This window comes from Zingiber officinale, chromosome 11A (genome assembly GCF_018446385.1).
Source record: "Zingiber officinale cultivar Zhangliang chromosome 11A, Zo_v1.1, whole genome shotgun sequence".
NCBI classification, from domain to species: Eukaryota; Viridiplantae; Streptophyta; class Magnoliopsida; order Zingiberales; family Zingiberaceae; genus Zingiber; species Zingiber officinale.
The window spans coordinates 43,862,338-43,879,904 of NC_056006.1; the positions used below are offsets into that span (position 1 = coordinate 43,862,338).

Sequence of the window (17,567 nt, forward strand, 5' to 3'; positions counted from 1 at the left end):
TTTTGATAAGTTCAAAATTTATGTATAGATTCAAGTGCTTCTATGTTCTAGATGTTCAAAAAAAATTTTAAAAAAGGGCATGACTCATTTAAGATAACTTAGGGGATGTTTCACTAAGTTCTGGACTCCAAGCCCCCTTAGAGTTTAGGGTTTGGATGCTGATCCCCTATAAATACTAAAGTTAGTAGTGGTATGGATTCGTTGATCCTAATCTTGACTTAATCTTACCTTTGTTACTAATAATTGTTTAGCTTTCGTAGAACATCCAGACTTAATTAAACCACTGCTAGACCATTTCGATGCCCTGTGTTTTCGTATCTGCAAGTTCATTTTCATCTCTCACCAAGATACTTTGCTTAAGCATCCAAGAACCATGTTTGAGAAATTAAAAATTAAACTTTTGTTGATTTAGTTTACCAAAGGGCTAGAGTATTTTTTTTTTCAACTACTAATTAAATAGAGTCATCTCTTTTAATTATTCCAATTCCAATTCACGAAACAGGTCAAATTTCATTGTCGTAAGGGAAGGAGGTGGACTCGAGCCATTCATCCCCATAGATAAACTGCGACACAGAGAAGCTCGACGCCTCATCGTAGTCCATCACGTGGTAGCCCGGCCACGTGATCCGGGCGTCGGTGGCTGCCCCCGGCCCCTCGTTCATGTACTCGCCGTAGTACAACGTGTCCAAGCCCTGTCCTCCCGGCCACTCCTGCCACCCCTCCGGATCCACCAATCCGTCCATGTACGACTCTATGTACACCGTCGTCGAGTAGACCATCCACGGCCGCCCCAAGTACGTCCTCACCTGAAAAACGTACGGACCGATCGACCAATTAACAGTAATTAATTATACTTAGCTTCTAACGAATTAAGGGACCAATTGATGACCTGGAAGTTCGCAGAGGCGAGCTCCGACGACGCGAGAACGGAGCAGTTTTGGATGGAGATGCCGGTGTTCTCGTTTGGGTCGTCCTTGGACTGGGCCGTGACGGCGTTGGACTGGCCGCGGAGAGGCAGCTTGGCGAACAGGTTGCAGCCCTGGAAGACGACGGCGGCGTTGCCGAAGATGAAGTCGATGGTGCCGGCGATGACGCACTCCCGGTAGAACTGCCGAAACGAATGAACGTACAGCGTGTCCTGGTACCCGTCGATCCCGCAGCGGTAGAGCGCCACCAGGTCGGCGTTCACGCGGAGGGCCACCGCCTGATTTTTCTCCGGCCCAGCAGTGTTCTGGAACGTGATGTCACGGGCCAGGAATCCGTCGCCCGACACGGCTGCATGCATGTATAGTCATCACAAGATAGATAGATCAATTACCAGATGAGCATCTTTTTGTTTACAGAATTAACATTGACTATATCAATTAAAATTGACTAAATTTAACGTGCGATTTTGACAGGTGACCAAGAAGCTGATACAATCCTCCATGAATTAACACAGAAATCAATTCAGTGCATATTAGTGCATGCAAAACATCAAAATTGGGGACCATTTTCGCGACCATTTCTTACTTTTAGTGCTGCCGGCCATTGCCAAAAATATCTTTTCCAATGAAACGCACAAATTAATTGTAGACAATGGACCTTGTGTTGGAAAAATACGAATGAAAAAAAAAGTAACAGAAGGAAGAAACTCTACTATGAATGGGATACTAGACCCACATTAAGAGTTGAGTGGTTTGAAAGTTGGTTTATAAAAAATCATAATAATTAAAGTTGTGAATATATATGAGTCGGGACTCTCTTTCACATATAGATCAATAGGAGATTCAAATCTAAGATTTGGATTACATTGAACCTAGATGATTCATATGTGAGCACAATTTATACACGTCGAATGTTTGACCAATCAAAGAAAATTTTACTAAAGTGGATTAATCTACATTTTATCATTTGAATTCATTTTGCTACTTACTCGAGTGTGTAACAAACACATTAATTTTTTATCTAAAATAGTTGAATGATTAACTGTCCAGACAAAATGGCCAACCATTGACGGATGTCAGTTGGCGTTACTACCCGAGTAGGTGGAGACATTGAATGATTATTACTCAGTCATTCAAATGCAACCAAGGATCAAAGCCTCTATACAAGTAGCAAAAATTCTATTCATTCCCCCACATTCTCTTCTTCCCTGATAGATGACTCACTCTATAGGTCTTCTATGATAATGCTTGGATACAGGCTTGGTTCGCCACAAGTAATTATTGATTGATTGTGTACGTAGTCATATCATTGTATCTTTGAAAATAGACATTAAGCGTGACCTCGAAATACCGCCAGAGGGAATGAATCTGTAATAAGGAAACTATATCTAGCACATGCCTCGGTAGTGCTTTTCTCTTCTATTGCTTGACAGTCTTACCTCCCATCCTGATAGCCTTGCTTTTTTGCTTGGTTGCCCAACCTACTCAATGATCTTGCCTACCCGCTTGGCACCTCTCTCTGCCTAGCCTTCAAGCTCAGTAGTTTGTGTTGGTATCCCGTAGTAATTTTGATATGATCAACCAAGTCAGGTTAGGTCATGTTAGGTGTTGTGTCTAAGTGTTCAGGAGTTTAGGAGCACAAGAAGTCAAGCGAAAGACGCGGCTAACGAGAAGGACAGCACGGGAGAGAACCGACAGGCTTGGTGTGTCTGAGGGACGAGGTACTGCGGAAGAGTACACCAGTGGACGAGAAGAACATGCGTAGCGGTCCGAGGGACGAGAAGCCGCAGCGGAAGCCTGCTCGAGGAGAAGACCGGGAAATGGGTTCGGGTGAGCCCTATCCTGGATGGCGGCGATCACCCAGGTGATCGGACCAGCAGAAGAGCAAAAGGAAAGCTGGAAATACTGCTGGAGGCGCTTTCGCGCTCCTTCGAGGCGCCTTCTATGAATAGTAAGAAGGCGCCTTCCAGCCCTATGGAAGGCGCCTTCAACCAGGCAAATTTTGTCGTTGGCAGTGGATAAACTTTTATCCACTAGTGCCTTACTGGAGATGCCTTCCAACCCTATGGAAGACGCCTTCCAGCCCAGGATAAGATTTTCTAAGGGTTATAAAATGACCTCTGCACCTAGGAAATAGAACACAACACTTGTAATTGAATCTTCTTGTAGCACCCGAAAATTCTCAAAATAAATGTTAGAAATATTCTATTATTTTTCTGGAATTTTAGAATATTTTTATAGAATTTTTGGAGTAGCAGAAGTAACAAAATTAAATAAAAACGTAAAATAACCTAAGCGGGAATTGAACCCGAGACCTATTAGACCCTACGATTTATACAGGACTTTAGTAACCAGGTGGCCCCAGCAGGGGTGTGCTGAAAGAAGAGGAGAGGAATTATATTTATGATCAAGTTGGGTTGTATTGATCCCTTAATATAAATAAGGAATTTAAGCGGGAGTTTATTATTCTTGAACGACAACTCTCCCTCAAACCTCACCGCCGACCCTCCCTCTTCCTCACCCTCTCGGCACACCAAGCCCAAGAAAACCTAGGATTCGATCCCTAGGGTCGTAGGAGTACCTTCCGGCGAGATCTCCGATACGAGGACGCTTCTCTCCGCAAGAAGAACGCGTAGACGTAAGAGGATCGCCGAAGAGATCTTCTTCTCCGAAAACCTGACGATCGGATTGTAAGAAAACTTAGCGCAGGATGTAAGTAACCCCTCACCTGTAGGATAAGTAGCTAATTGTATGCTTTTATGTTCTTAGTTCGCTTTTATGTTCTTAGTGCAGCCATATGCAGAGTTAGAGCACACCAGGTGCTCGATAAAATGACTAGTACAGTTACATGCTACAGTAGGCATTTTAATAGCTCAGTTAAATGCCATAGTTGCATTTTAAATAGCATACATAGTCTTGCTTTAGTTTATATGGGACTACGAACCAATGGGTGGGCTCTCATAGTCACCTCTAGGTTCAGATGACCTAGCTCTAGGTTCAGATAACCTAGTATGAGCAAGATAAGATAAATCAGTTTATGAATAGTATTTTACTTTTATTAGTGGCACTGTACTGGACTCTCAGTTGTCCTTGGGTTGGGCTCCCATAGTTGTCCCTAGGTTTAGATAACCTAGTAAACCCTACTGGATTCGGGACTAGCTACCTCGGGTCTAGTTAGTGATGCACGCATAGCAAGTACCGTTGCCGGGCCCATCAGCAGCATGATTATTATTTTTATCTATTATGAAAGTAGTTTTCAAAGCTTCACAACTCAGTTAGGTGAATACAGTTCAGCTTCAGCATTAACCTAACATAGGTTTTAGCTTAGCTTATGTATCGGTTTAGTTTCCTTGATGGTACAACAATTAGTATTATGTTCAGTATTTGATTGCCATGACTTACATGCCCAGATGCCATGTTTTTTTGCATTTCCAGTATGATGTTCAGTATGTATTTCAAATAACATCTTTTAAAAGAATGATTTCATCGAATGCATATTTTGTGAGGTAGATGGTTCTTACTAAGCTCCCAAGCTTATAGTTTTCTTTTCCTTATACTGCAGATAAAGGTAAAGGGAAGATGGATTAGCGGAGGCTGGAGGGCAATGCGATAAGATGTGTGTGAGAAGGAACCTGGAATAAAGATTTTTGGGAACTAGCAAATTTAAAAACTTAGTAATTCCTTATGTTGTTACTTTTCTACACTTTTAGGATGTTAAGTATCATGAATTGTGAAACTGTGTATTATGCCATGCTTAGACTGCTAATTGTCTTGATATTAGATAGCAAGGTATGAGTAATAACATGCCTAGAAGTATTGTTTCATGTTTTAGTTGAATTCTGGAAGTTCTGTATGAGTTCGTGTGGGATTTCAGTGAAATCAGAAACCCAATCAATCAGCCGATCGATTGAGGAGTCCTCAATCGATCAGCCGATCTATTGGGAAGTAATTCTCCGCGAACAGAGAGCAGCTGAATCGATCAGCTGATCGATTGAGAAGTCCTCGATCGATCAGCCGATCGATTGAAACGTGACTTCCGCGTACAGTGAGCTGTTGAATCGATCAGCTGATCGATTGAGGTTTCTCAATCGATCATCCAATCGATTGGGAGAACTCCCCACGTACAGAACGTTACTGAATCGATCATTGGATCGATTGACTAGGCTGGATTGATCAACCGATCGATCCAGAAGGTTCTTCCGTGCACAGAAGCACGTTGAATCGATCAGTGGATCAATTGAAGATTTTTCAATCGATTGAGTCCCAACTCAATCGATTGGGGAAGTCTGATTTCAGCTGGAAACAGCTAATTTCAGCTCCTAGACTATATGAGAAGTTTAGATTCTAGATTTTACGGCAAATAGCAGAGATTTTAATTAGTACAACTTTCTGCATTTTATAGTTTAGTTTAGCATAATGTAACCCCCGGCCTTACAGCTTAGTCAGTAAAGGGCTGGGCGTTACCCTTCTTGAGTTATGTTCTTTAATTGATTGTGCAAATTGCTGTAAAGAGGCTTCTCCACCTAAAGGAGAGTTTTAGTATGCTTTTAATTTCCTTGGATTAACAACCTCCCCATGTAACCAAGTAAGTCGATTGTGTCTCTTTTTTTTATTTAATTTCTTAATTCTGTTTATGCAAGTATTAGATTTAATTACGCTATAAAAGTTCGAGGAAGGTTTGTTTTTGATTGCACGGCTATTCTCCCCCCTCTAGCCGACCACTAACGGGACCAACAAGTGGTATCATAGCCAGGTATCACTCCAGGAGGACTAACTGCCGAACGAAGCACACGAGATGGCCAGATCAAGCATCTACCCACCGAAATTCGAGGGGGATTTCACCAACTAGAAGAAGAAGATGAAGGTATTTTTCAAAATTTATTTTGATTTACTTTTAATAATGGAATTTGGTTTTGTAGTACCTGAAGGCAAAGAAAAATACCACTGGATCAAAAAGGAGCAGGCCGATTTTGTGACAAATGACAAAGTAGAGTTCCATCTACTAAGCGTCTTACCACCACAAGAAGTCAACCGGATCAAAGCCTACGAGCTGTGAAGGATTTCTGGGAGAAATTTTTGGAACTACACGAAAGAATCTCGGAGGTGAAACTCGCGAGACGGGATCTACTCAGAAACCAGATTAGCAGCATCAAACTGGAAGAAGGTGAAACCGTTGCACACCTTCACTCAAGGATCAAGGAGCTCATCACTAGACTCACGAATCTCGAAGAAAATGTAAGTAACAGAGATTTGTTAAGGTACGCTCTTAATGCATTCCCTAGAAATACTTAATGGGCATCATTAGTAGATGCTTATTATATATCTAAAGATCTAGATTCAACTACTTTAAAATAATTATTTTTAACTTTTGAAGTTCATGAAACGAGATGTGCAGGTCTGAAGAAGGAGCATAATATTGCCTTAAAGGTAAAGGCGAATAAACAAGATTCAGAATCTTCTCTCAATAATAATGAAATAACATTGATGGTATGTAAATTTAAAAAGTTATTTAAAACTAAAAGATTTAATCAAGTGCAGGGTAGAAAAAAAAGGATAAGATACTACCACTGCAATGAAGAAGAGCATATGAAATATAATTATCCTAAATTAAAAGACAAGGACAAGAGCAAGAACAAGAAGCCGACCCAAGCGAGCAAATGTTGGGACCTTGACGCCCGCTAGAGGGGGGGTGAATAGCGTCTCACCCAAATCGATCGCTTCCTATAATGTTAGTGCACAATGGAAATACAAAAACAAATACTAACAAGAGAAAGCAAACCTAACACGTTGATTTAACGTGGTTCAGAGATAAAGCTCCTACTCCACGGCTATCTGTAAGGTGGACGATCCCGATCCGTCGGTGGATGACTCCCCGGAAAACCTCCGGCTAGCTCAAGCTCCTTGTCGGTGGAGAAACCTCGCCACAAACACTTGAATACAAGCACACCGATCACACGAGGGCTTGGGAGACTCTAATAGGCTTTTAACCAAGTCTATTTCATCAACCATGCCCAAGCACCTCGAGCTCTATTAAATAGAGCTCGAGAGGAAAACACTAAGCTGTTTTCCCGCTACCAGTCGACTGGTGTATGCACCAGTCGACTAGTCCTTTAAGTGAAGTCGACCGTTACCCAACGTTCGACTACCAGTCGACTGCTATAGTGTACTAGTCGACTACTACAGTGTACCAGTCGACTGCTACAGTAACCAGTCGATTGCTGCATTGCTGCTACAGTACTGCCACAGTGTCGCTACAGTAGTACTACAATACTGCTACAGTAAATCCTAAAACACATAGAATTTTACCCTGAGTACAATCACTCAGCACTCATCCTCGCCCGACCAACCTAGACCTAGCCTTCTAGCCTCCTCCATCAGCCTCGCGTCCCTCGGATGTCTCCTCATCCTTCACGTCTTACCTTCTGGAGCTTCCTTCGGCCTTGCCCATATTATCGGGTCATCCTTTGCCAAGAGGCTCCTCACCTCCGGGACTTCATCCATTGCCAACTCACACTTGGACTTACATTTCCAAGACTACATGCTTGGACTTACACCGCCAAGACTCATTCTTGGACTTTCCTCCTTTGCCAAGATCACACTTGGACTTTCCTTGTTGTACCTGTATCCTGCACACTCACAATGCATATCAAATACAACAATTAACCTAACTTAAACCTTTGCCCAAACATCAAAACCTAGGGCACCTAGATTGCTCCAACAGCAAATACAAGAATATAAAGGTGATGTGGGATGAAACATCATTCGAATCAGAAATTGAAGTCATCGTAGGACTTGCGCTAGTGGCAAGTCACCAAGAAGAAGGAGATGAAACAAGCTCATCTGAAATAAGCATCGAAAGCATCGATGAAGGGGGAGCGACATCGGAAGAAAGCAGTAGTACTTCAAGAGAAACTTTGGATCACGGGATTGACAAGATAAGCAAGGTACGATCTCTTTCTCCTGACAAGTTATTTCAATTTATAAAACTATTAACAAAAAATTACTGTAAATTAGAAAAAGAAATTAAAGAATTGAAATCAACTTTAGCTAAATCTTGTCGATTAGAAGAATTTGATAAAATAAAAAATGAAAATGAAAGCTTGAAAAATAAAATAGAAAATTTGAAAAATCATGCATGCTCAAATATTCAATATATTAGAAAATATAGTGGATTGAATTGGTACCTTAAATACCATAAGGGCCAAATTAGGAAAATTTCAAAAAAATACATACTTAAGAAATTTTTAATTAACCCAATAGGAAGGAACCTATATTGGGTTCCAAAATCATATTTGGATTAAATGTTTTTAAATTAAGGTTTTCAGAGTAAATTAAATATTAATTTTTTTTAAGAGGTTTTGTTTAGAAAGTGGTTGTTGTTTCAATATCCAAGAAGGCCTAGTGCCTCGGCACAGCATGGAGGTCAATTATTGAAATAAATATTTAATTGACTAACTGTTAAGCATTTAGAAGTTATAAAAATACCTTAATTTTTTGTTAAAAATTAATTAGATATTTTTTTAATTAATTCTTATCTTTTAAAATAGTTAGAAATTTTTTTCACTGGTTTTATTATTTTTACTCTTAAACTTTTAAATGAACCCCATTTTTAATGTAATCAAAAGGGGAGTAGGGAAGAACAAGTCTAGATGGTACTTGTAAAGTTTTTTTTTTTGCAAAAAGGTTAAAAAATTTTACTTGAAAATTTTTATTTTTAGTAAAATTTTTCTAGCAAATTTTACATAGAAAAATTTTCTTACTTGCAAAATTTTTTTACCCTACCTTAACTTAGGTTTGATCACATCAAGAAGGGGGAGATTGTTGGTACGCCGTAGTAATTTTGATGTGATCGACCAAGTCAGGTTAGGTCCTGTTAGGTGTTTAACCCTGTGTTTAAGTGTGCAGGAGCTTAGGAGCATAGAAAGTTGAGCGAAAGACGCAACTAACAAGAAGAACGGTACGGAAGAGAGCCGACAAGCTCGATGCGTCTGAGGGACAAGGTGTTGCAGAAGAGTATACAGGTGAACGAGAAGAATATGCACGGCGGTCCGAGGGACGAGAAGACGGAGCAGAAGCTTGCTCGAGGAGAAGATCGGGAAATGGGTGTAGGTGAGCCCTATCCGGATGGCCGTGATCACCCAGGTGATCGGAGCAGCAGAAGAGCAAAAGGAAGGTTGGAAATACTACTGGAGGCGCCTTCAATGGGAGTTGAAGGCGCCTCCGAGGCCCCTCTGCGGCCTCCGTGCCTTTTGTGGAAGGCGCCCTCTATGGCTGGAAGGCGCCTTCTATGAACAGTATGAAGGCGCCTTCCAGCCCTATGGAAGGTGCATTCAACCATGCAGATTTTGCCATTGGCAGTGGTTAAACTTGTATCCACTGACGCCTTGCTGGAGGTGCCTTCCAGCCCTATAGAAGACGTCATCCAGCCCAGGATAAGATTTTCCAAGGGCTATAAAAAGACCCCTAGATTTAGTAAATAGAGCACAACACTTGTAATTGAATCTTCTTGATTTCTGTTCTATAATTGAGTGTGCAAATTACTGCAAAGAGGCTTCTCCACATGAAGGAGAGTTTTAGTACACTTTTAACTTCCTTAGATTAACAACTTCCCCGGTTGTAACCAAGTAATTCGATTGTTTCTCTTTTTTTATTTAATTTTTTAATTCCATTTATGCAAGTGTTAGATTTAATTATGCTATAAAAGTTCAAGGAAGGTTCATTTTTTATTGCAGGGCTATTCTCCCCCTCTAGCAAGCTGCTAATGGGACCAACAATTTGACACAGCTTCACTCAACCTATGATTCATAAGCTCTCTGCTTATCCTTCTAGTTCAACCCATTCAAGTCACTTTGGAGTTAGACCCGCTCAGGCAACTCGACAGCTCGACCCACTCAGGTCACTTGGGAGCTAGATCTGCTCAAGGCATTTAATGACCAGCTTGACTCGCTAGGGTCATTCAGCAACTTCCTGGTAGTTTTGCCTTCCTAGCAGCTCGGTCTTCCAAGCAATTTAACCTTCCCTAGCATCTTGGATAATCTAATAACTCAACCTAACTAGCCTAACTTAACAACTTGAGTTCAACATCTCAAGTCATCTTGACAGATAAGTTTGAGTTATTTTTTCTGTAATTTCAATTCAGACTATTCTTTTGTAATTTTGACAACAATCTTCGTAGCAAGATTGCCTGACAGCCTTAAAACATATTTTGTTCAATTGAGATGGCCACAAAAACTGTTGAGAAGCAGGATGATCAACATATGATGACCCCCTCCGTACCGATTAAAAATATTCCAATCAACCATGAGGAGAAGCTAGAGAAGTTCATTAGGTTGAACTTTAAACGGTGGCAACAAGAGATGTTCTTCTATCTGACCATACTAAATCTAGCCCAATGTTTGACAGAGAAACCTCCTAAATTAGCTAAGAATTCTATTGATATAATGGAATGAAAAAACCATTCAAAGTTCCTATATGTAAACTATATCCTTAACTATCTTGTCAACTCATTGTACATTATGTATAACATGAAGAGAATGATGAATAAACTATGGGAGTCCCTGAATCAAATATACAAGATGGAGAATGTAGGAGCTAAAAGGTTTATTGTGGAATGATTTCTATATTACAAGATAGTGATCAGTTAAGTCCAAGAACTTCTAGTGATTCTACATGAAATTTACTCAAAAGATATGGTGATGAGTGAGACCCTTTTAGGTGCTCAGCATCATTGAGAAGCTATCACTTGGATAGAAGGATTTCAAGAACTATCTTAAAAACAAGAGGAATGAGATTAATATCAAAGAACTCATCGTCAGACTCCGAATCGAGGAAGAGTACCAAAGCTCCGATGTAAAGATGTTCACTCTAGTGACTGTTAAAGCCAATATGATCGAGCATAGTCAAAGATTGAAATGGAAGAATCTCAAATCTCCAAAGTGGAACCTAGAGGTGGTGTAAGCAAGAAGAAATTCTTTGGAAAATGGTTCAACTGTGATTGAGTCGGTTAGAAATCTTCAAAATTCACGAAACTTAAGAAGAAGCAAAAAGACAACCTAAGGACCATACATGAACCTTTGCACTGTGGTCTTTGAAGTAAATCTGGTAGGTTCAAATCCATAACAATGGTAGATTAGTATGGGTGTCACCAAACATGCGTGTTGCAACAAAAAGTTTCTCCATAACTTTGAAGAAGTTAAATATGGAAATAAGTTGTTCATGGAAAATTTAGCAACCTCAAACATGAGGGGCTAAGGGAAAGTGGTACTAAAGACGACCTTAAAAAAGATGACTCTGAACAATATGTTGTATATTCTGGTGATTTAAAAGAATTTAATATATGAATCACTTTTGAGCAAATATAACTTTCATATTATTTTTGAATTAGACAGAGTTATTATATTCAAAAATAGAATGTTTGTAGGGAAAAAATTATGTAACTGATAGTCTATTTAAGCTCAATATAATGGTCATTATGCCAAAGAATAATAAAAATGAAAGTTGTTCCATTTATATGCTTGAGTCTTACTATTTATGGTATAGTAGATTAGGATATGTTAATTATGATGTGTTGCATAGATTAATTAATATGCAAAATATACTAACATTCCATCTTGATCCTAAATACAAGTATGAGACTTGTGTTGAAGGAAAATTTGATAAGGTTGTCCTTTGAACATGTTGAAAAAAGTAGCGAATCACTCGATCAAATCCTCATTAATATGTTTGATCTAAAAGGGATACTGACATATGGTGGGAATAAGTGCTTCATTATCTTTATTGATGATAACATAAAATATTTTATATGTATCTTTTTAAAAGTAAGGATGAAGCTATAGAAAAATTTATTTTCTACAAGAATGATATTGAAAAATATCTTAATAAAAAAAATTAAGGTGGTGTGAAGTGACCAAGAAGGTGAATATATATTATGGTTCGCTGAGTTATGTGTTAAACATGGGATCATACACTATATAATAGCTCCCTATACTCAGCAAAATGATGTTGCTAAGCAAAAAGAATCATACTTTGAAGGAGATAATGAATGCTCTTCTATTAAGCTCTAGATTACTTGAGTATATGTGGGGGAGTTGTATTAACAACTAATTACCTTTTAAATAAGGTGCTCTAGAAGAAAATAGATAAGAACCCTTATGAGTTGTGAAATAGAATAAAGTTATCTTATACATACTTATGAGTTTGGGGGTGCCTTGTAAAGGTTTTGATGCATAATCCAAAAAGGATTAAGATATGACCACCCAAAACTATTGATTACATATTGATTAGATATGTACATAGCAATAGTGCTTACTAGTTTCTTGTATATAAGTCTCAAATACCAAAGATATACAAGAACTCATTTATTAAATTGAGAAATATTTCTTTCTTTGAATATGTGTTTCCATATAAGATCCAAGAGGAAACAAGTTCCTTAAAATGGGGATTTTATTCACAAGAAGAAGAAGTAGATGAACCATTTGAGATTGAGTTTAGATGAAGTAAAAGAACTCAGGTAGAAAAATCATTGAGAACAGATTTTATCACTTTCATATTTTGGAAGATCCTTAAAGTTTCTCAAAAGCCATAAACACTTTTGAAGGAAATCACTAGAAAGAGTTAGTTGCATCTGAGAGTGATTCAATCTTGTGAAAACATACTAAAAAATTTATGGATCTTCCTCCAAGAAATAACCACTGAGTTTCAAATAGATTTTTAAAAAGAAAATAAAATCAAATGACACGATTAATAAGCCCAAGACTAAATTGGTATTTAAAGGTTACTAACAATGTGAAGGCCTTAATTACTTTGATATATATTTTTCAATATCGAGAATAACTTTCATTAGAGTATCATTGTCTATTGTCGCTCTATCGAATCTGAAAATAAATCAAATGGATATAAAGACAACTTTTCTAAATGAAGATTTAAAAGAGATAATCTACATATTGCAATACAAAGGGTTTTCTAAGTTAAGGCAAGAAAATAAGGTTTGTAGATTGATAAATTTATTATACGACTTGAAATAAGCTCTAAAATAGTGACATAAAAATTTTGATAATGACATGAAGGAAAGTGGATTTAAAATCAACGAATGTGACAAATGTTGTGCAAAAAGATGTCCACATATCTCCATAATGACATGATATTGTCCACTTTGGGCCTAAACCCTCATGACTTTACTCTTGGCCTCTCCCCAAAAGGCCTCATGGCAATGAAAATATCCTACATCCTTTTAAACCCATGATCTTTACCAAATCTTTCCAATGTGGGACTTTAATTGAACCCCAACAATTCTCCCCTCAAATGAAGGACCACAATTACTCTCATGTTCTGGACCCCCCGTGAGCATTCAGTTATCCTGACCTGTTCCGGGCCTCCCCGCAAGCAGCTGAATCCGATCAATCTTGACCTGCTTCGGGCCTATTCGCGAGCATCTGGTCACCCTGACCTACTTTGGGCCTCCCTACGAGCATTCGGTCACCCTGACCTACTTCAGACCTCCCTACAAGCATCTGGTCACCCTGACCTACTTGCCTCCCTATAAGTATCCGATCACCCTGACCTGCTCCAGGCATCCCCGCAAACATTTGATCACCTTGACCTACTCCGGGCTCACCGCGAACATCCAGTCACCCTGACCTACTTCAAACCTCCCCGCGAGCATTCAGTCACTCTGACCTGCTCCGGGTCTCCTCACAAGCATCTGGTCATCCTGACCTACTTCGGACCCACCCTTAACTTTGTTCAAGGCCGCCCCACATGACATCTAATATGGGCCATGACTCTGATATCATTTGTTGTGCCCAAAAGGATGTCCACATATCTCCACAATGGTATGATATTATTATCCACTTTGGGTCTAGGCCCTCATGGTTTTGCTCTTGGACTCTCCTCAAAAGGTCTCATGCCAATGAAAATATCCTACATCCTTTTAAACCCATGATCTTTACCAAATCATTCCTATGTGAGACTTTGATTGAACCCCAACAACAAATATGTCTATATTAAAAACACTTAGTATGACTGCCATTTTATACCTTTATATAGATGACATACTTATCATTGAGTGCTTTGGAAATAAAATTTATAGGATATTTGAAGGACTTGTTCTAAGTTAGTTCTTATTATGTGGACAAGATTTTTGAAAAATTCATCAATTGTGATATTGCATTGGCATGAATTTTGATAGATACAAATCAAGATCTATAAAAAAAATCGAGGAGAAATTATTTCTCAGATAGAGTACTCTAGAGTAATTAGAAGTCTAATTACTCGATGAGTTGTATATAACCACTTAGCCTACACAGTGAGTAAACTAAGTAGATATACTAGTAATCTCGATGTTGAGCATTAGAAAGGGATAATGAGAGTATTGAAATACTTAAGATACACTCATGATTATAGACTGCACTATATAAGATACTATGTTATGATTGAATGATACAACGATGCAATTGAATATCTAATGTGAAAGACTCAAAATCTACTAGCGGATATTTGTGTTCACATTAAGAGGTGTAGTCATTTTGTGGAATCTTCTAAAAATATCGTAATAACCAAATCCACTATGCAATTTGAGTTCGTAGCCTTTGCTAAATAAGGCGAAGAAGCTAAAATTCTAAGAAGATATTCCTAGATGTTCAAAATCTGTGCTAATGATTTTTATACATTATGACATACAATCAACTATTAGACAGGCATAGAGTTAGTTATATATGTAATGGTAAGTCTAGACATATACATCATAAATATAATACCATTAAATAACTAATCTCAATAGGAATTATCATTGTTTACTATGTAAAGTCAAAGGATAACCTAACGGATCTACTAACCCAAGTTTTAAATAAAAAGTTAGTTGCAAGCTCATCATGAGGAATGAGATTGATGCACGTGAAGTATGTTTTCCTAAATGAACCCCAACCTATGTTAACTAGAAATTCCAAGAACTAGGTTTAATGGGACAATCTAATTGTATTGACTAAGTAGATCACAGTGGAAAAACTACCTAATGAGCCAGTGATACTGATAAAGGATGAACGTTAAACATATGACTTTTAATGATCCAATGAAGTAATATATATTCCTCTTGAGAGATCACCTATGTAAGAAATAAGTGAGATATCTTTGAAGAGAATTGAAAGCCACAATTTTTAGAAATTTTCACAAAACTAGATATTTTCTTGGCTAAAAACGGACACACCCATGAGAAGTGAGTTGTATGAGGGAGTGTCTTGGGTGAACTATGTAAATACTTACCCAAATGACAGAACATGACATCACGTCTACTAGTTAGACAGTAAGTAAATATGTCTTACAAGGAAAAATTCAAAGGGTAAAATTTATTTATCATATACATGACTCAACTACTAAATGTTATTATATATTTTATTTCTATTCATGTGGAGGATTGTTGAAAAAATATGAATGAAAAAGTGGTGGATGGAAGAAACTCTATTATGAATGGGATATTAGTCTCAAGTTGAGAATTGAGTTGCTTGTAGGTTGGTTTATAATGAGCAACAACAATTGAAGTTGTGAACATGGAGAGGAGCTCTTTCTCATGCTCAATCCCGCAGAGGAGGCATAAATCTAGGATCCCGATTGCATTCAACCCAAGTGAATCGTGTGTGAGCACGATATATGCACATTGAATATCAAACCAATAGGAGCAAAATTTCTCTAAGCATATCAACTTACATTTATCCATTTTACTACTTGCTCAAGTGCATAACAGACCCATTAATTTTTGAAACGGTTGACTCTTCTCCCACTTGATAGTCTTGCCTTCCATCTATAACAATACGTCTTTCTTGGCTGCAACCTAGCTTGCTCGATGATCTTACCTACTCTCTCGGCGTCTCTCCGCCTGGCCTTTGGGTTATGTACGTAGTTCGGCTCAACTTCGCTTGGCCTTTGCCTTTGGTTCAGAAGCTCTTTGTCTAACCATCAAGTTCAATTCACTCAGGTCACTCGGGAGTTGTACCCTCTTGGCCTACTCGAAGTCTCGGCCCGTTCAAGAAATTGGGAGAAACTCGACGACCACTACTTGGTAGCTTAACCCGCACGGATCAATCAGCAGCTTCTTGGCAACTCGGCCTAATTAGACCAACTTGATAGCTTGAGTTCAACCTTTCAAGCCTATAGATAAATCTGAATTATTATTTTTATAATTTCAATTTAGATTATTTCGTTGTAACCATAACAATCTTAGCAGCTAGATTTCCATCCAAATTGTTGACCCATATTGCATGGTCTCCAGCAGGGACGTGTGGTCCTCCGCGGCTATAAAGATTGTTTCGTTTTAGTATATTTTATTAATGCATGGAATAAACCTGATTAATATAATACATTAAGCTCGTTTTAGTCCTTGGTCATGCACGAGGAATATTAGTTTAATTATAAATTATTATATATATATATATATATATATATATATATATATATATCAAGAAGATTGGGAATATACGACTCACCAACTGTGGCTGATCGGAAAGTGGACCAGCCGTCGGCGACGCTGTGGTTGGATCTGATAACAGTGACGTCCTTGCCGTCGCCGATGAGGACGATGTTGGTCTTATTGCTGGTGATGAAGACGTTCTCTTCGTACACGCCGGCTCGAACTAGGATGATAATGCGATCGTCGTTGTTGGTGGGTGCCCACTCCACCGCCTCCCCCACCGATGAGAAATTTCCCGTCCCGTCCGTCGCTACCACCACCACAGAGTCAGGGTCGTACTCACCATAGTCCCAGCCCTGCAGCAGCCGCCTTCCTTTCCGCCCGACCCATGCCGGGAACGGCGACGAGGAGGCCGTACGGATCCCTTTGTGCTGGCCGCCGGACGAGCGGGCAACGAGGGAAAGCGAGTTGCTGACGTGGGCGTAAGCCGCGTTCCAAGCGTCGAGGAGCGGAGCCTTGCGCGGGCCTTTCGCACCGGATAAGCCTTCCAGGCAGGTGGCGCGGTTGGTGAGAGCGGCGGAGAGGAACCCCTTGGCGTCGGCGAGCTTGCTGGGCTCCGTCCCGATGAGGCCGACCGACCTCTGTATAGCGGCGAGGGTGATATCGTTAAGTTCGCGGCAGTCCTGTAGGGAGCCTCGCTGTGACTCGGTGAGGCCGCCGGCTTCTGGGGAGAGGAGTGGGGATAGCTTACTGGCTTCGTCGTGGGCCACTCGAAGGGACTGGAGGGCGAGGAAGAGGACGGTGGGGTTGATGTTTACGGAGATGGAAAGCTTCACGACGGAGAGGCAGGCGGTGGGGTAGGGCGTGGATTGGCACAGAGCGTGACCAGCCGAGCTATTTCGGGCGGCGGCAGCGGAGGGATCGGTGGAGGCATTAATGGAGGTGATTGTCGGTGGCGGCAAAGCAGAAAGGAGGAGGAGGAGGAGGAAAAAGGTCTGCAGCGGCGGGGAAGTGGGAGCCATTTTGGTCTGCCGTGAAGAAAAGACGCTTATATTGCCAAAAAATTAAGTAATCTTCTTGGAACTTAGAATTTGTTGGTAGCTTGCAGTGGCGGTGCTAGGCTAAATAATTTTCGATTTTGATCGCAAAGTGTTACGCAACTCAATTATGTGAATTTCTCGATTGCGTGTCAGCGCCGACACAAGCATGCAGCAGCTGGCTCACGACGTACGTGAAGACAAGGC

The 17,567-nt window shown here is 39.8% G+C and overlaps 1 protein-coding gene across 1 annotated transcript; it reads right to left on the minus strand.

The window, feature by feature from the left end:
• Window positions 1-449: 449 nt before the first annotated feature.
• LOC122032053 (probable pectinesterase/pectinesterase inhibitor 12) lies at window positions 450-17,354 on the minus strand. Its single transcript, XM_042591305.1, has 3 exons — window positions 16,400-17,354; window positions 890-1,275; window positions 450-806 (listed from the first exon to the last, which is right to left on the minus strand). Exons 1-3 carry the CDS (start codon window positions 17,343-17,345, stop codon window positions 504-506), a joined length of 1,635 nt encoding a protein of 544 aa, XP_042447239.1. The 5' UTR covers window positions 17,346-17,354; the 3' UTR covers window positions 450-503.
• Window positions 17,355-17,567: the final 213 nt, after the last annotated feature.

What these genes read in the sequence shown, in the direction of transcription:
- LOC122032053 (XM_042591305.1), bottom strand. Translation starts at nt 17,345, where the DNA reads ATGGCTCCCACTTCCCCGCCGCTGCAGACCTTTTTCCTCCTCCTCCTC. An exon ending in TTTCCGATCAGCCACAGTTG is followed by an intron (nt 1,276 to 16,399) that starts GTGAGTCGTATA and finishes ACATGCATGCAG; the next exon opens with CCGTGTCGGGCGACGGATTC. An exon ending in TCGCCTCTGCGAACTTCCAG is followed by an intron (nt 807 to 889) that starts GTCATCAATTGG and finishes TACGTTTTTCAG; the next exon opens with GTGAGGACGTACTTGGGGCG.